We start from the raw sequence: 19,697 nt of genomic DNA on the forward strand, positions 1-19,697 counted from the left end.
CTCCCAGAGTATTCTGGGATTTGTGAAACAAGGTTATCATTTTCAAATGCTTACTGTAAGACAGGGTCCTGTCACGTCTTTAAGGAAGTCATAGAACATACGTGTATGTCCTCAGCCCTAATCTTTCTCAAATGAAAAGCGAGAAACACAGCCAATTCTCGGAGGAAAGCCATTACAGCCACTTGATGATTCTCATGGTTCTTTAGGACTCGCTTAGCTTTATACCTAAGGTATAGCAACATTAATATTACAGATTCTATAAAACCCTTCTGTAACTCATGCATTTAATTCAACATTTGCTGTGTTGAAACTATGGTGCCAGCCACTGGGGACACCTGCCTTTTTGAACACCTTAGTTTAAGAGCCACAGGTCTTCAGAAGCCACCTGTAGTAAGTGTTTTTCCACTTATAGGTTATTCTACTAAGCTTGGTATTTCCCAGTACAGAAAAATTTACTGCCATCCTGAAAACTGCTTCCAGATCCTTTTTTAAAAATGTGAAGCTAGGACTTCCGTGGTGGCACAGTGGTTAAGAATCTGCCTGCCAATGCAGGGGATGGGTTCAAGCCCTGGTCTGGGAAGATCCCACATGCCACAGAGCAACTAAGACCGTGTGCCACAGCTACTGAACCTGCGCTCTAGAACCCCCGAGCCACAACTACTGAGCCCCCGTGCCACAGCTACTGAAGCCCCTGCGCCTAGAGCCCATGCTCCACAACAAGAGAAGCCACTGCAGTGAGAAGCCTGTGCACCACAATGAAGAGTAGCCCCCGCTCACAGCAACTAGAGAAAGCCCGCACACAGCAACAAAGACCCAACGCAGCTAAAAATAAATAAATAAACTAAATAAATTTTTAAAAAAAAGTGAAGCCATAATCCACTATTAACATTTGCTAACTGGAGAACTTTGTGGGTATAGTATCTATCTGCATAATTTACATTCAGAAAAATAAAAGCTCGGGAGACCTAAGGGTCACTTTACAGAACCTTGGCTTGACAACACCGGAAGTCTTCAGGAGTCCAACTCTAAACCCGTGGCTCAGAAGGGGCTTCCGTCATCTTTTCAGGTCTCCCTTAATGTAGCCCAGAGCCTGGCACAGTGCTCAGCACGTATAAGGTACCTAAAAAAGGGTCTGTTTATAGGAAGGAGGGGGAAGAAAACAGGAAGAAAGACAGACCGGGAAAGAACCACAAGCTCTGGGACAGCTCACCCCCGCTCACCTCAGGAAGAAGCAAAGTGCAGCGGCTGGCCTGAAGACACTCGGTGCCGTCAGCACGCACCTTGGGGTCTCTCACCTTTTTACTTCTGTTGGTACAGGAAAAAGCAAGCTTGGAAACCAGTGCTGGCAGCTGCATTCAACTGCAAGAACATAGCAAGTTCTGCCTGTCTTTTGATGATATGAAATAGATGGACTCAAGATCTCTTGAACCATGGGGTTCTGTGAATAATTTTCCCCCCAGTGATTCTTGCTTAGTGTTGAGATCCATTCTAGTTTGAGCAGGTTTATTTACTGCAGAGAGCTGTGCTTGAAGTTAAGACTGATTTTTCTCTGAATTGTGTTTCATTTTTAAATAGTTCCATGTATACCTAATTCTTGGGCTATTTAAAAAACTCAAATTTAAAAATTGGAATGAAATGAAATTCTTTAGAAAAAAGTACTAAACTTTTGATATTTGGTACTTCTTGTGAGTCTGTTACTTAAAGGAGAAAATTTTTTATTCTAATTTAAACTAGTTATTTATAGGAACAACCAGTCTTAGTTGAATGATTCTCCATATTGATATAAACAGTCTACTTAGCACAGTGCATCTTTACTTTGACTACATGGCTTTAGAGTAGAATTATCAGCCTGTCCGCGCGCGCACACACGCACACACACACACACACACACACTCCCCCTCGTGTATATACCCTTCAGCCAGTTAGCGTCAGTGGAAAAGGGGTAAAAGCTAATCTCAGTCCATTCTTTATCATTAATTAACAAGAGTAATTCCTTCATCTATGAAACTTCATCCATTTTCTAAAGCAGCTTTACAATGTTCTTATCAGATACCCAGAGGAAACGGACATTACTTGATTTCACTTCCTGTAGAGACCAAAAGGAAACCATGTTATTTCTGCTGCTGAAGATGACGACAGCAACAACGCAGAACATAATGACTTCGTCTAATTTAAGCAGTATCACCGGTTTTTCTTCCTATTTTTGGATGTCAGTATTATGAAGGAGATTCAAATATAGCTGGTCCCACTGGCCAGACTTTCAGTTAAGACACTGTGTGGTTTGTGGACCCTTCCTAGGAGAAGAAAGACGTTTCCCTTCTTCCTTATACTACAGTTAAGTAAATCAAAGGCTGCAGAAGCAGCTATTCAGCAACTGAAGAATTGGTACCAAAGGCAAGAATAACACAAACTGATGAAAGACGTTGTACTGCCGGTGCTGGTGCAGAGAATGAAGTAGCCATGGAGACCCGGCCGCGGCAGCAGAAATGTCTGATCCTTAGATGGGCGCCAGAGGGAGCTCTGAGACAGAGCTCATAAAAAGCTGAGAAGATTCCCAGTTGGCATGGTAACACACAGCCTCCTCAGATGCTTTGAAGGCTGGCAGAGGGTTGAGAGCATCCTTAACCAATAAAATTCTGGCAGAGGTAGGGCTTAATAAATCAGACAGGACCTGGAAGGGTATTTTGTAGTGGAAAAGGGAAAGAAGCCTGGAAAATGTCCAAGGTACTCAACACCTTTCCATCAATGCCCTGGGAAGAGGGCAAGGTGGGCTGACATGAATGCTAACGGATGCTGTGAAGTGCTTCACACTGAAAAAGAGTTTTCCCACACAGTCCCTTGTATGAGACTCAAGAACAATCCTGATGGAGGTGATTCTACCACACCATTCTATACACAGGGAAGAGGATTCAGAGAAGGTGAAGGGTTTGTCCAAGTCATAAGGCCAGTGAGTAGCAAAATCAAGATTTGTACCCAGTAGTTCCGACCCTGAAGCCAAAATTCTGGGCATGATACCACACTACCCTGAATCCTGTCACTTCGGTCGAAAGACAAAGATGGCTCCCATGCTCTGATCTTCCCGAAATGAATGGGGGAGGCCAAGCAGGAGAGGTGCACTACACATGCCAGCTCAGATGACAAGGGGGTGCTGTGGTTCCCAGAGCAGACAAGTCCTCGGTTGGATCTCCTCTTGGAGCGCATGGGCACTCAGATTGGTGAGTCTGAACACAAACTACTTAAAGCCTCACAGCCTGCAAACCCCCGTCCACTTACCCTATAGTTATGAAGTCTCCTTTGCTGACCGTGTTGGGTTCCATGCAGATATTCATAAAGTCTTCTTTGCTCTAAAAAGGTTAGAAAACGAAAATTAATGCTCTAAATTTTGGCTCATGCAGCCTGTTGCCCATAAACCTTAGAGGGTCGCGGTTGGAGCTGCGTATTACGGAGGGGACTTTACTTTCAATGACTTTATCCTGAATATTATCCTCAGTCCTTTATTTTTACATTAAGACCTTTATTGAAGTGGTATTTACATACCATAAAATCCATCTCTATTGCTTGCTTGTTTTTTTACTACATACATAAGCTAGGGAAACACTCAGGCTTGGAGGGTTGTCAGGTTCTGTCACTCACTAATAATCGTAGCTATTACAGTCTCTAGGGCCCCCTCCCTGGCAGGCCAAGCTTTCAGCCCCTCTCTCCCAGCAAGTCTCCACCCTCACTGTACGTCGTCATCATGCCACACTGGCTGGACCAGCTTCTTGATGTGGAGAGCCCCCAAGTATCTGTGTTTTTTTTAAATGCTCTACATGCAAACTTGGTATGTGACCAGAGTTGAAGAGCAGCAATCCTTTTATGCCACGGCAATGTTTTTAAAACTCTACATTCCCAACCACAGAACGTTCTGGAAGAATTGAGCTACAAGGAAGTGGCTACAAAAACAGACTTGGTTTCCGTGCCACTCCCCACCCTCCCCCCGTCTCCCCACAATTTACCACCAGTTGGTGGCTAGCAGTACAAACCTGGCCCTCTGTAAATCAATCCCAACACTTCTGTGTCTGCTTCAAATAGAGGTTTGTTTATTTTTGGACAGCTTCAAAATCTGTAGCCCCAGGATCACCCCCAGGCCTCTGAGAGCTGACAGCCTGTGCCTGAGATTAAAGGGCACTATCAAAGCACAACTTTACACCTCAACATAGAGGAATGACTCTGCTCCAGGGTCACCTTTTGTTAAATGACTTATTGTCACCTATGTACCATGAACTCTTCTAAGTGCCAGGGTTGTGTCAATGAATGAAAAAAACAATTTCTGCCTACAAAGAACTTACATTCTACCGGAGAGAGTGGAAGGGATAAACAAAACACAACCATGATAAAATAATAAACTTCATGTATATTAGAAGTATGTTAGCGTATATCCGTATAAAAATAGTAAATTGTGGACTGTGTATGTATATTAGCATAAACGGCAAATTATAGAGTATATTAGAAGTATTACAGTATATTATAAAAATGAGATAAAAGGTGGTATTGGTGGCATTTTCAGTATATGTGCTACCGAAGCAAGCACGATTGGTGGCGTTTTTAAAGAGGGGTCCAGGTAGGCCTCACTGGCAAGGTAACCTCTGAGCAGACACCTGAAGGAGGTGAGGGCATTGTGGAAATCCAGGGCAAACTCTAGCAAACGTCACCTGGAGGGCCTGTTAAAACACAGGTCAGAGCTTATGGTTCAGTAGATCTAGAGCGAGTCCCAAGGATCTTCATTTCTAACAAGGTCCCAAGCGATGCTACTGCTGCAGACCCAAGGCCCACACTTTGAGAACCACCGGTCTAGGGACGCGCAGGCCCCACAAAGGGCACTGCCAGGGCAGGGGCCTTAGGTGGGAGCGGGCCTGACATGGGAAAGAACAGCGAGGAGGCCAGTATGGCTGGAGCAGAGTGAGAAAAGGGGATGAGAGGAGATGGAATCAGAGGGTTCAGGCACTGCAGCAGTAGGGCCTTGTGCACCCCTACGAGGAAGTTGGCCGTTAGGCTGAGTGAAGTGTGGAGCCACTGGAAGGTTCTAAGCAGAGAAATATGATTTGGCTTTTTTTTAATCAGGGTCTCTCTGGCTACTGTGTTTAAAGGAGGAGAAAAGGGGCAAGGGCGGGGAGACCCCTTAGGAGCATATTGTAATAATCGGGCTGAAAGACGATGGTGGCAAGGGCGGGGAGACCCCTTAGGAACATATTGTAATAATCGGACTGAAAGACGATGGGGCAAGGGCGGGGAGACCCCTTAGGAGCACATTGTAATAATCGGGCTGAAAGACGATGGTGGCTTGGACCAGCTGGCAGCGGACACTGAGATGCGCTGGCAGTATTTAGAAGGTGAAGCCGCCAGGACTTCCTCTGAGATCTGATGCCACGAGAAAGAGGAGCCAGATGTTTGGCCTGAACAATGAAAAGGGTGGAATTACAATCGACTGCGCTGCAGGAAGATGGAGGAGAAGGCAGGTTTCGGGGGTGGAAGGGAAGACCAGTAGCTCAGTTTTGGACATACCAAGACTGAAATGTATCTTAGACATGGAAGGGGCTAAGTAGATATACATGCAAGTCAAGGATTTGACTTTTGTTGAGAGTGCAAGTGCGAAAATCAATGTGTTATGCTACAATGACAGGTTCAGCGAGAAAAAGCCTTATCTCAGTAGTGGCTGGAAAGGTACTTGATAAAATTAAAGATCCACTCATGATAAAAACTCTGAGCAAAGTAGGATAGGAGTGGAAGGGGACTTCCTTAATCTGATAAAGGGTATCTACAAAAAACCCCATCAAACTCAAGAATGAAGCAGTGAAGCCTTTCTCTCTCAATCAGGAATGAGACAGGGATGCCTGCCATCACTGCTTCTGTTCAACACTGTACCGAGGCCCTAGCCTATGCAATAAGACAAAAGATTAGAAGAAGGTTAAGTATTTGAAAGGAAAAAATCATATCAACTGCACTATTTGCAGTTGATATGACTGAATCTATAGAAGATCTAAAAGAATCCATAAACTTAACATAACAATTGTTAGGTTGCTGATGCAGCATCAATATAAAAAATCATTACATGTCCATCAACTAAATCAGATAGTTAAAAAAATAACAATTTAAGAGATAACTGTTTACAACAGTATCAAAAATTAAGATAACTAGGAATCTACCCAGCAAGACAAAATCTTATAGAGAAAACTGTAAAACTTCATTGAAAGACATTAAAAACCTAAATAAATGAAGATACGCCGTATGCATATGATAGAAGAGTCAATATTGTAGAAATGTCATTTCTCCGCAGATTGATCTACAGGTTCAATGTAATGCTGAGCAATATTATAACAGATTTCTATGCGGAACTTAATAAACATTCTAAAGGATTTATAGAAGTCGGAGAACCAAGAACAGCCAAGAGACTCTTTAAGAAGAAAAACGTAGAAGGACTTACTATAAAACCATAGTAATTAAGAGAAACATAGTATTAGTACAAATATAGAAAAATAGAGCAAAAGAATAGACTAGAAACATCTCCATGTATACAGATACTTGACGTGTGACAGAGGTTTACTGCAGATCAGTGGGGTGTGGGGGGGAAGGACATTTCAATAAATGGTGCTTGGACAACTGGCTTTCTATATAGAAAGAATATAAAACTGGAGCCTTACCTCCATCATTCACAAAACTCAATTATAGGTGGGAGTACCTCTTTTTTAAGTAAATATGAAATCATTTGCTGCAAATCACGTTAACCTGGTTTTTCATTTAAAAAGATACAATGAACATCTTCCCATGTCAATAAATAGAGAACATTTTAAATACATGTACCAAAATGTATTTCTCATCAGTGGCCTGATTAGTTTGTTTCACATATTTTGCTATTATAAATACAGTGAACATAGCTCTACAAGAGATCCTAATTTTCAAGCATTCCACACCCCTCAGGCCTCTTTCAGACTCTGAATGGACTTTTTTTTAATGATAAATGAACATTTTGAGCTATTACATGGCAGCTTCACTGTCTTTGAATATTTTATTGCATTTGCTTTTATTTTTACAAAGAGGATAGAAAAAAAATGAATGTGCTGCTGCTGCTAGTGATAAGCAGCACAGGATCATATATTTTTATAATTGTCACAAAGATAAAAAGCTCTCGGCACTCTGAATGGGGCTAATCTCGAGCCACGATCACATACATACTCACTGAACTCAATCCATTCATTGGTATTCAGTCATCAGAGCGAAGAACAAGGTTAAAGAACATGAACAAAACACTGGAAGTACATATCATCAGAGATTGAGTATAAAGGAAATGTATAATTAGAAATCTTATCTTTCTTTTTAAGATTCCTCTTTTTAACAGAGTATTTTTTTAACCTTAATACATTCACTTTCACCAACATTTTCAGACTCTCTACATTATGTATCATCTGATTATTTCTGAAGGATAAATTTCTAGAAATATGCTTAATAGGGCCAAGGGTATGCTTACATTTCAGATGCTTAATATATACTGCCAAAATGCCTTGGAGAAAAAGTGTTCCGATTTCCCTTTCCCTCAGGAAAACCTGACAGCCCGTTTCCCTGTCCACACCAACAGTGAACACTAGCAGGCTTTTTAATCTATGGCAATTCAATATTTAATATTTTAATTTGTATTTCTTTGATACTGAGCACTTTTTCTGTTTCTTTACCTGTGAAATTCAGATAGAAGTTATATCTACCTGATAGTGTAGTTATGAGGATTACATGAGCTGACACTGTGTAAAATTCTTAGGACAGTGCTTATCATGTAGTAAATATAAGCGATTGTTTTCATGTTTATTTCCTTTGTGAATTTCTAATTATGCGGCCTGCCTGTTGTTTATATTAGTCCTTTGCCCACTTCTTATTGATTATCCTAACAGTTAAGTATAAAGGAAAGCTATTAACTCCTGGTATATCACATCCTAATATTTTTCCCAATTTGTCATTAAAACAAATTTTTTTAAAGGTTGATAAATTTTAAAGGAAATCTAAAAATGAGTATCATTAAAATTTTTGTTTATAGTTTCTTTTTTATTAGAAGTAAATGCATCAATATGATTTTTGGTTAGATGCCAGTCTTGGAAAGGCCTTGTCCTCCCAAGTTTATATTGATAATCACTTAAGATTTCACTCTAGTGTTTTGTTTTGTTTTTTAATGCAAACAAAACACCGCGGGCCTCTCACTGTTGTGGCCTCTCCCATTGCGGAGCACAGGCTCCAGACGCACAGGCTCAGCGGCCATGGCTCACCGGCCCAGCCGCTCCGCGGCATGTGGGATCTTCCCGGACCGGGGCACGAACCCACGTCCCCTGCATCGGCAGGCGGGCTCTCAACCACTGCGCCACCAGGGAAGCCCTCTAGTGTTTTTAATAGTTTAATTTTCTTACATTTAACCTTTTAATCCAACCAGAATCAATTCAGAAGGTGAAAAGAGCTATGTGATCCAAATGTTATACAATGGACATGCATTACCTTTATAATTAAAAAGCAATCCAATACTCTGAATATTAATATTGAAATCAAACTTCTCACTACACTTGTCCCCCTCATTCATCTTACTACATTCATATGTTCAACTCCATGTGCCAGTTTTCAGACTGACCAGGTTAGTTGTGAACATACTACTTGATTCACATAAAAGCTGAACATGATATTAGTCCATGGTTAAGGATAGCTTTCCTACTGGCATTCTCATTAACATAAACTACTAAAGTTTTCTCTAGACCAGGGGTCAGTAAACCCTTACTGTGAATGGCCAGATAGTAAGTGTTTTAGGCTTTGGGGCCATTCAGTCTCTGTCACAACAACTCAGCTCTGCCGCTGCCACATGAGTGGCCACAGACAACATGGGTATGGATGAATACGGCTATGTTCCAATAAAACTTTACTTGTGGATGTTGAAACTTGAATTTCGTATACTTTTACCCATCACAAAATATAATCCTTCTTTTGACTTTACTCTATCCATTTAAAAACGTAAAATCAATTCTCAGCTTGCAGTCTATAGTAAAACAGGTGGCAGACCAGTTTGCTAACCTCTGCTTTATTTCAAAAACTTTTTAGCGTATTATCTACATCAGTACTATCCAGGAGAGCTTTTTGCACTATGGAAGTGTTTTATATTTGTGCCTTTCAATAGGGTCGCTACTAGCTACATACGGTTATTGAGCGCTTGTCATGTGGCACAAGTAATAAGTTTTAAATTTTATTTGTATTAATTTAAATTTAAGCAGCTACCTGTGACTAGTGGCTACCATACATACTGGTCAGTGCATGTCAACAGATTGGACTCAATATGTAAAATAGAGATGTTTGTGTGTATACATATATACATCTATATAAATGTAGATGTATATATGGTTTTCTCTCCTAGAGGCCTAAATCTACATATTTAATATAGTCACAAAAATAATGGCTATTTACTCAAGTAAAAGTTCCACACAGTTTTATTCCTGTGGCGGATGGGATTAGGCTAACTCATCTCTAAAGGCCTTTTGCCCTCAGTTCTCTCAGGCAGAAGGCTTGGCGACAGATGCTCGATCAGAGCCCCTTAAGCTTTTAGGCACTTCACTCGCTGTTTCTTCTCACTGCTTATTCCTCAAAGGCACCCCACATCCTCCTGCCCTGATCCTTCCCTCTCCATCCCCACAGGGTAAAAATAAAAAAGTTAGTGGAAGAGCATGTAGCCTTTGTCACTTTTTCCCAAATGCTTTTCTACTTAAAAAAAAAAAAAAAAAAAAAAGGCACACTTACTGCCAGGTCAAGCTGACTGTTCCGGGTCGTGATGGACAGTTCAAGGGTGGACAGCTGCACTTCTTTCCAGACCTCTGGGCTCACCTCTTGGGGGGCTGTGTGAATGCATTCGATACAGGTCAGTGTCTCCCATGAACATCTCAGCACCACCACCACGGCCAGCTACCAGTGGCTCAGATGGCCTCCCGAGCCCATCTGCTGACCGCCCCCCCCAACCCTGCTTAGTTTTCTTTATCTCATACTTTTGATACACAGGTTAAAGGGCCAGGCTCAAAATGGAATCTCTATGCCTGAGACATCCCTATAAAAGTAGCCACAATAACATAAAGGTTGGTGACAGAAAGAGGGAGTCACTGAGAGTCACAACTGACACAGGCTGTTCCCATTGATGGGACACTGCTGCTGCCGTTTGGGGCCTGCAGCTGTGCACACAGAGGGCTGAGTTCAGTGATGCTGGAAAGGCTTCCCCTGCTCTAGGAGAGTCAAACACTGAGGTGGGGTCTGCTTCAGGCAGGCCTGAGCTGACCAGGGCTTTCCAATCGTCAGTCCCCACGCTGCTCACCGTCCTGCGGCTGTACCCAGTAGGATGCGAGCCTTCGTAATATTCTCCTGTACAAAGAGGGCCGTGGAGGGGTCTCTTCTGCTCCACTGGGAGGTCGCTCCGCAGGTCCCGTGTATGAGAGAGAGGCTTGATGAGTCTGAGGCCACTCCTTTCAACGTAAAGAGACAAAAACCTTTATCGTGCAGCACGATTCCAAACTCTTGGGGTTTCTCTCTACAAAGGATAGTATTCCACCCATATCTGCTTGAAAGCTAACTAGTAATCTCCTCTCATGGGATGAAATTATCTCTAATTTGGAGTGTGGAATCCTCAAGCTTTCTTTTCCTATTGAAGGCCTATAGGAACCCAGTGACTGCGGCCTCCATTGCTCTCCTGACACAGAGCAGAGAGGAGATCAAAGTGGACCAGCAACCAACCACTGCTTACACTTGTCCAAGAAAACCTCAGTATGAACACGCGCAGAGTCATCCGATACTTTGACTTAGAGACGGTGACACAAACATGAAATCCAGTTGTATCACATACCTTCTTCGCTTCTGTCATCATATTCCACTCAGAGACCAGGCTGGTTTAGTCCAGCCTCGAAATCCAGCCCAAGGCCTCTCATTCCTGCTTCAAAGGCCATCACTCTCAACTCTAGATTTGTCTTCTTCCTGGCACCGAGTCCAGTGCCATCCTGGGTCCCATCAGTGTCCCCAGGGATGATGAAAACAACACCCTAGCCTCTCAGCCCTTGACGTCACCTCTAACCCACCACAGCCACCGATTTCCATGGCCACGTCCCGGTCCTTAGCGGTACCCGGAGCCACTCCATCTTAGAAATCTAAAGCCCTGATATCCTACCATCTAATCACTTCCCATATTCTTTTGTGCCCAGTGGCTCTTAGGGTGAACTGCTCCCTTGTTCTCCTGTTTCCATGGGGTGAATTACAAAAGAGTAACAGTTCCAACTCCTCTCACTCCACCTCTTACTCCTTCCCAAGTCCAGAAAGACCCAACCCCTTCTCTTCTCACTCTGGAAGTGGCCGTCCTGCGGACTCAGGCGTCCACTGCTTCCTCACGCAGTGAGCTTACTTAGCAGTCTCTGCCCCGAAGGAGATGTTTTAAGTGGATAAATTCAATCTGGAGTGTTAGGAAATCAGATTGTGACCGCGTATCCAAGCTGTGTCCTTCACTCCTGCTGACATTTATAAAGCTGGCATGTTGATTTCCATATGCTTTGTTCCTGCATTTGGTTAGTCAGAGGAGGAAGAGAGGGGTGTGATGTGGGGGCCCGTGGAGACCCTAACCACACCAAGCTCTCAGTCGCACTGAGAATCCCAGCCCCTGACCACGCCATTTGTCCTCAGGCCAACCAGATGAACAGTGGGTTACTTTACAGCACTCTCTTTTCCCATTGCTTTTGGCCCTCGTGTCTTCTTTCTTCCATAATGTTTGCCCTGAAAAGCCCCTATTCTTAATCAATCTGTCACTAGGTGTCTGTACTTCTACATCGTGGCTCAATATTATTAGAAGGGGAAATAAAACACTCCTGCTGAGTACTGACACAGGGAAAACAATCACCCAAACGAGCATATCCACGTCAACAAATTCTTGGTCTAAGGTTGTCTATGCCACTTGATAATCCTTCTAAACCTATTTTCATCTTGCTTCAAAACTCCCCGTACTACCATCACCGTCACCACCACCACCACCATCACCATCACCACCATCACCATCATCACCATCACCACCACCACCACCTCACTTTCAAAAGATCACTTGCTTCCTGCACTTCAGTGAGAATATCAAGACATCAGTGAGAACCGCCTTACCTCTTTATAAATATGTTTTCATCTGTACCTCTCCTTTATTTCTCTCCTGTCTCAAGGAAAAAGGCGTCCCTCCCCCGTCCAAGGCTAGTCCAGGACTCTGGATCCCACTCCCTTCCATGCGCTCATGGAACTAGCTGAGTCAGTCATGCTTTTTGTGTCCTTTCTCTCTTCTCCTCCCATTCTTTTTCACTTCTGCTTCAGGAAATAAAGACACAGATATCTCTCCAATTAAAAAAAACAGAACACTCCAGTGGCCCCATATTTTTCACTAGCTTTTGTCTTTTTATGTCCTTCTTTTCAGAGTCGAGATCCTTGAGGGAGTGGCTCTACTGCCTCTACTTTTTGCTCCCATTTACCCCTGACCTTTCTTCAGTGCGGCTTCAGCTCTTCCACCCACAGGCTACTGAACCTTCAGAGGGCACTCACTTGCCTGCCTCTATTTAGACTCTGCCGTTGCTTCTTGAAATCTCACTCTCTTCTTGAAATTCTCTCTTCCATCGGCTTCTATGTCGGTACTTCCTCCTGGAGTCTCTCTTGGCGGTTCCCAGGCACCGTCTCTGCCTCTTTAAATGAAGGCTGTTCCTGGCCATCTATTCTCGACAGTAACTTTATCAAATCCATAGCTCAATGCCACTCATACACTTATGACATTTACATCTATTTCTTTAGCTCAGATCTCTCTGAATTCCAGACCGAAGTCACGACTGTATCGCCACCTGTCTGCACCACAGTATGTTAAGCTCAGTGTGTGCCAAACTGAAAATTTCATCTTTCTTCACAAACTTCATTCTACTCTAATATTATCAGCATTAAGGGAAAACTCTAGTTACCAAACTCCAGTCCCTCAAACCAGAAATCTGGGACTACTACAAGCTCCTTCCAACTTCTGAGGGCTGTACCTCTTTAATCCATCCTCTGTGGTCAATATTCACTGTTACCATCTTATCTCCTTTCAACTGGATTACGTTAACAATCTTCTACCTGATGCCTTTGCCTTAAACTACCCGTGTCCAATCTCCTGCCCACACTGTTGCCAAACAATTTTTCTAGAGGCAAAATCTGCTCTTGCCACTCCCCTGCTTAAGACTCAATAACCCTCTAGTGCTTTAGTGATAAATGTCAGATCCCACATCAAAACCTGCCAAAAGTGGTCCTGACCTGACCCTCAAAGTCCCCTTCCCGCCATGCTACTGCATTGGCCATAATTAAAGACCGTGTTACACCACTGTGACTTCACACATCCTCACCGCTCCACTTGGAATGCCATTTATCTAGTCCTGTATGTATTTCAAAATCTGGCAAAAGTGTCACCTTCCCTGGGCTGACTTTACCAACCTTCAGTCAGGGGTAAAGGCCCCTCCTCTCTGCTTCCATCTTATTCTCTCCATATTTCTCTCTTAGCACTTGCCAAACTGCTGATTTACCTGGACCTCACCCCCAGCACTTGAATACCTGGACCTCACCCCCAGCACTTGAATACCTGGACCTCACCCCCAGCACTTGAATACTTCTTGAGGGCAGGAAACCTGTCTTATTTGACTTTGCATTCCAAATATATAGCAGGGCTTGCCACACAACAGGTATGCAGTAATTGTTTGCTGAAGAAATGATGGAAACAGTTTACATGCTCCCAGATTCTACAACTTAAATATGTAGTTACTCTATTTCTTCCTGAATGCAATCCCTACTCCACCAATGTAATTATCCCCTCAATCAACAGCAGTCATGCATTTTACTCACACAATTTGCCTTAGGTATAGAAAGTCCTTGGTGCCCCTCAAGTTCATTTTAATAATCGTGTAGATTGGTCACCCCTAGTACTTTAATGGTTTTGTTATCCATCTGGAATTTATTTAGAAGGTAAAGGGAGCTATGTTTTCCAAACATTTTGCAATGGACATATATTACTTTTGTAATTCGAAAAACACTCGATACTCTGAATGTTAACATTAAAACCAAACTTTTCACTACATTCAAACTTCATCTGCCAATTTTCAGATTGGTCGAATTGCAAATATACTACCTTGATTTGCGTAAAAGTGGAACACAGTATATAGTACACAGATTAAGTGTGACTTTCCTATTAGCATTTTCATTAATATGCATTGTTGAGCTGTTCTCTATGCCAGTATTTTTCACTGTATAGTCTACAGCAGCATGGCCCGATAGAACTTTCTCTGATGATGGCAACTGTCTCTATACCTGTGCTGTCCAATACAGCAACCACTACCCACATCTGGCTAGTTTGAAAAAGCACAGTTGGAAGCACGAAGCATAGTTTGAAACCTCCTATATTATACACAAGCCTGTATGATTAGATACACAACTTCAGTTCATTTCCAGATGCTAATATAGACACACCTGCAAATAGTTAATGAGATACAGGTCATTGTGTTCAAGGTTTGTCTGGTAAGAGTGAGTAAATGAATAGACAAAGGGAAGTAAAATATAAAATGAAATGAAATCTGGGCTTGGTAATGGAGAGGGTAAGTTGGTAGATGAGAGGAATCACAACAGGAATGCTTTCTGCATTTGTATATAAGTAAATATGCCCCATTTCAGTGCCGGAGCACGCTATATACATCTGTAGCAAGAAATTTTTAAGGGTTCCAAATACACACATCACAGAGGAACAACAAAATACCAGAAGTCAAGCTTCTACACTGTAAACTGTATTTACCTTAAGAGTGCTGAAAAAGTGGGCTACTTTGGTCTTCAGAGGCCCAAGATACCAGTACCTGAGAAAGAACGAGATAAAAATGTAATTAGAATATTAAAAGAACTGTCAATGTGCTAGATACCATTCATGACGGATAATGCATTAGAATTACACCTTTACCATGAGTGTCTGCTCTGGAGGCTTGGAGACTGGTTTAGTATTTTAAAAAAGTATTGCAGTTAAGTTTTTAATCTGCATTTGAATACCATGTCAAACCGTACATAATTAGTTATACAGCAGCTAGATCCTTGCAATCTACAAGGGATATATAATCAGAGTCTCCTTGAATCTCTAAATTCACAGGTATCACCATAATATATACTTTCCACCATGGAATACAGTTGAGTATACATTCCAAATGAGTGGAGAGGGATAAAGCCACAATGAGACGCAGTTGCTGGGTGCTGATGTATTACTCATGAGCTAAATGGCTGCATTCTGTACACCGTGTTCTCTCTCACACACAAACATACAATTAAAATCTGTAAATCAGCATAATTTCGCATTACTTATGTTATGCAGCTTGAAAATGGCAAATGTGAAATCTGGGAATGAAGAGGGTCTGCTTCATATTGCTAAATACCTAAAAGCTACTGAAGAGAAAAAGATGCCTAGTTGGAATTAGGAAAGTGGCGTAAAGTAGATTTCTCTCTTAAAACTCATCTCTGTCACCTACCAGCCCATCTTAACTGCTCCCCATTTGTTTTGGATCAATATGTATTTATTTAGCACTTACTATGTATATGGAGGAAACGAAGCAATATAAAGAATATAAAATTCTTGCCTTTGAGGGTTCCTAATTTGAGAAAATAAGGCCCCCCAAAGTAACAGAAAACAACAAATAAATAAACATTTACATGACATGGTATAAACTGATCACGATTCATTGGTAAGGAGAGTCAAGAAGGCACAAGAAATCACTAAGGGCCTAAAATCACCGAAGCAGCCAAATTTGCATAATGAATGACACAAGAACAAAGTAAGGGCATGAGACCTAGAAACATGGGTTGGATTTAGATACATAAAAGAGGGAAGGAGATCATTCTAGGCAGAAGGAGTAGTAAAAGTACGGGAAACACTGAGAGTAATAGCCAGGGCAAAAGCTTTATTTAAAGCAAAGATACACAACTCTGTAGTTAGGGGTGCTGACGGATTAAGTTGGGCCTTGAATGCCCAAATAAGGAGTTTAGCTATCCAACGAGCAATGCGGAACCACTCTATTACCCAGGTAAGTACCGCGATGCTATTCATGAGGGCTTGGACCAACTAATTTTTTTGTTTTTGTTCTTTTGTTTCAAAGGTTACTCAATGATTTGCTTCTTTTCCCAGTTAGCCAGACAGAAACACATCCCATCCAAGGCAGTTTATTTCTACACTGCCTGCAGTTCCCTCCATCTGTATCAATAGCAAGTTCTGACACTGCGCTTGCAGTCTTCCCGAGGCCAGCTAGGAATTGGTTTCTCGCATCCCGATTGTTTCTCTCATGACACACAGAGCGACTCAGTGCGCGGTCCTAGTCCAGGTATAACAACAACCAGAATTTTAAAATTCACTGCTCAGAAATCAAACAGAATGTGGGCCCGCGTGTGATATTCCTAAAGGGCTGACCTATGCTTGTGCTCAATACATTTAGAAAGCAATTTGCTGTCATCAGATTTTCTCAGGGGAAACCAAGCAATTCCTCTTGGTAAATTGCTGGCATTTGAGATTACAGATCAGACACAAAGATAACTTGTGGAATCAAGATAACCACGGCATACTTGCAAATAAAAGCTGTGAAATATTAAAGAACACAGTGTGTGATATAACGTAGTGATATCTCTCTTTTGACAGTCCACTGTCAGGAACTTCATTAGCAGGAATAACCAGTGAAACAAAAGAGAGACATTTCTGTAGGCACCTCCCTGGCAGTCCAATGGTTAAAAGACTTCACCTTCCAATGCAGGGGGTGCGGGTTCGATCGCTGGTCGGGGAACTAAGATCCCACAGGCCACACGGCCAAAAAAAACAAAACATAAAACAGGAGCAATATTATAACAAAAATTCAATAAAGTTAAAAATGGTCCACATCAAAAAAAACCCCAAAACTTAGAAATTTCTGTAAAGAAAATAAGCAGGAATGCCTACAGTGTGAAAGGGGTTTCTTGATAAAAGCTGTGTGTGAGATCAATCCTAATTCATTTAAACCATACTAAAATTGTAAGCCCGTTTTCAAGAAGAGGTAAAGAAAAACTAAAACGCCCACCAGCGAGGAGGGAACCTCACGCCGCGTCTGCTCAGCCCCACCACAGGAAGCCCTGCCCAAGCAGCCTCTCCCTGCAACAGAACAGGACACACCCTCTTTCCGAGCCAGGAGCCTATTCTACACGATGAATTCTCCAAAAATAAGCCCGCTCGCATGAAAAGCCAGCAGCGGCCCTCTAATCACCTCCTCCACAGGCCTGTTTCTTTCATCTCCCAACATAGCCAGGCATCTGCCTTTCTTCCTCCTCTGAAAGAGGTGGCCTGGGCTCTGTGGATCTGCTAGGCTTTCAGAAAGAACACCTCTCGTCGGGGGGTCTTCCAACCAGGGTTGTGAAAGCTCCACGAGGCTGTGGCCCCAGCGGTGCCTCTGACTTCGTACCCAGCTAAGGAGGCCGCAGGAGGAGAGGCCATCCAGTGCCCCTCCGGGCTAGCGTGGCCTCACCCACGCTCAAATACGACGTCTAGAAAGAAAGATGCACGCTGCTCGTCTTGATCTTCCGCCAAGCTAGCGTGGAGGAAACCGGAACTCTCTGCAGCCTCTCTGCACGTAAGAACTTAAACCTCTACCTCTGTTATTCACACATAATTCAACCGCACTAACTCCTAGATCACTACATATTGAAACCGCAAAGACAGGGACAGAATAAGAAGGTGTCTTAAAATCACCACACGTTAATACAGTGCCCCTTTACTTGCTAACTGAGACGCCAGCATCTCGGAAGGATCCCCATCGGAGGCCGGTCAGTGCAAACACTGGCTGTTCCTTTTCACCCTGGAAGTTAAACACATTTAATTTAAATTAATGACGACAATAACTTGGAACTCTCTACAGGTAAGTAACCAGCAAACGTTCATGGCCTACGTTTCATCAAACCAAAATTCTAAATGGAATGTTCCAAATTTAAGAAATTAATTCTGTGAGTGCTCAAAGTACTTAAATAAACTGTCCTGTAAAATGAAGCTAACTTTTGTGTATCAGCCCTCATGAATCCGCTGGCAAGAAAACACAGTATCATACTTCAGACTGTCATCATTAGGCTGATTCTTGGACCAGTTAGTCGGGTCAGCCAGAATTTCTTCTCTCTCTTCTGCTTGTCCAAGGCAAAGATAATTTAAGCCTGCGTTCTCTTTGGAGGGCCAAGAGCTATCAAGGAAGATCAGCGTCCTGGTATGTACTCCAGAATGTTTCACTTGGATATCTGAAAATACAGCCAGATATCTGTCATAACAAATCGGGATGAAAAGTGACTTGGATTGAGTCCAGTGCTTTATGGCCAAATACTGCATATTATAATCAGCAATTACAATTGCTGAGTGAGTTTATTTAGCAATATATAGAAAACACACAATTGAGCCACTGCCTTCAAGAGTTTACACTTCCTGATGGGCTTTCCTATATGAAAATATATACAACAGGATTCTGAAAGGGACTTTCCCGGTAGCTCAGAATTGCAGCTAAAGCCCAAGGGTACCCACATTCTAAAGACAGCTGCCAAATGCCAGACACAACTCCACAGAATTTGCTAAACAGGCACAGAACCAGCTCGGTTTCCACCATGCCATCATTAGAACCAGTGTAAGCAGAAGATTAGGAACTGGAGGAGAATCCTTGGCACTGTAAGTTGTTGGCCTAGAGAAAGCGTCTAAGTCTTCTTAGGAGAGGTAGTCCTTCCCCGCTCAGTCCCACTTTCACTCCTGTTCCCGCTACCCTGAAACAAGTGAGGGTTTTCTAGGCAAATCATACATGAATAGGGCCAGCCTACCAGTAAAAGACACTGGCCTCTCATTCCTTGGTTGTGTATCTGTTGAAGCAGATTTCCTTTTCTGCTCTCTCCACCTGCTTAAGCAACAGAAGAAGGAGCTAGAGGGAAATGGCAGAGCAAAGAGGTGATGGTAAGGTAACCCACTACTGGCACAGCAAGGATGTATTAGTCTCCTGGGTGCCTAGTGCATACTGTGGAAGACAGCAGGGCTTGAGCCATCCTGACTATACTAAGCTAATCATTCATTCATTCTTTTTTTTTTCATGAATCATCATTAACGAATATATATTATATATTAGGAACTAGTGATAAAAAAATGTCCTCAAAGAGCTCAAGGTATAATAGAGGGTAGAAAGACACAGACAATAACAACACAATGCAGTAGGTTCAAAGAACAGAGATGTGTATCAAGTATTATGAAAGTACAGAGCAGGTGCAACTGTACAGTGAGTGAGGGAGCCAAGGAGATGGATGGTCAGGGAAAACACAATGTAAGTTTTAAGACAAACCATAAATTTTAAAGAATAAGGTAAAATCTGAACAGACTGATTACTAGTAAGGAGACTGAATCAGTAGGAACCTCTCAACAAACAAAAGTCCAGGACCAGACAGTTTTACTGGTAGATTTTACCAAACATTCAAAGGAGAATTAATACCAATCCTTTTCATACTCTTCCAAAAAACAGAAGAGGAAGGAATTCTTCCAAACTGGTTTTTTGAGGCCAGCATTACCCTGATACCAAAACCAGACAAGGACAAATACAAGAAAACAAAATTAAAGGCCAATATTCCTGATGAACATAGAT

At 42.5% G+C, this 19,697-nt stretch overlaps 1 protein-coding gene across 11 annotated transcripts in view; it reads right to left on the reverse strand.

Moving 5' to 3' along the window:
* The window catches only part of AGK (acylglycerol kinase), an 86,572-nt gene that overhangs the window by 1,619 nt on the left and 65,256 nt on the right, over positions 1-19,697 (reverse strand). For 10 of the 11 annotated variants that reach the window (XM_027101706.1, XM_027101705.1, XM_027101702.1 and 7 more), the window contains 6 exons: positions 17,821-17,900; positions 14,846-14,903; positions 10,352-10,499; positions 9,790-9,884; positions 3,274-3,344; positions 1,221-1,305 (listed from right to left, as the gene is read on the reverse strand). In XM_027101706.1, the coding sequence (XP_026957507.1) occupies positions 1,221-1,305; positions 3,274-3,344; positions 9,790-9,884; positions 10,352-10,499; positions 14,846-14,903; positions 17,821-17,900 (537 nt within the window). The remainder of the gene's footprint in view (positions 1-1,220; positions 1,306-3,273; positions 3,345-9,789; positions 9,885-10,351; positions 10,500-14,845; positions 14,904-17,820; positions 17,901-19,697) is intronic. The other variant, XM_027101707.1, reaches the window with a different exon arrangement.

Source organism: Aethalodelphis obliquidens, unplaced genomic scaffold (assembly GCF_003676395.1).
Source record: "Aethalodelphis obliquidens isolate GAN/ISIS:26980383/991018 unplaced genomic scaffold, ASM367639v1 scaffold5, whole genome shotgun sequence".
In the NCBI taxonomy this organism is placed as follows: domain Eukaryota; kingdom Metazoa; phylum Chordata; class Mammalia; order Artiodactyla; family Delphinidae; genus Aethalodelphis; species Aethalodelphis obliquidens.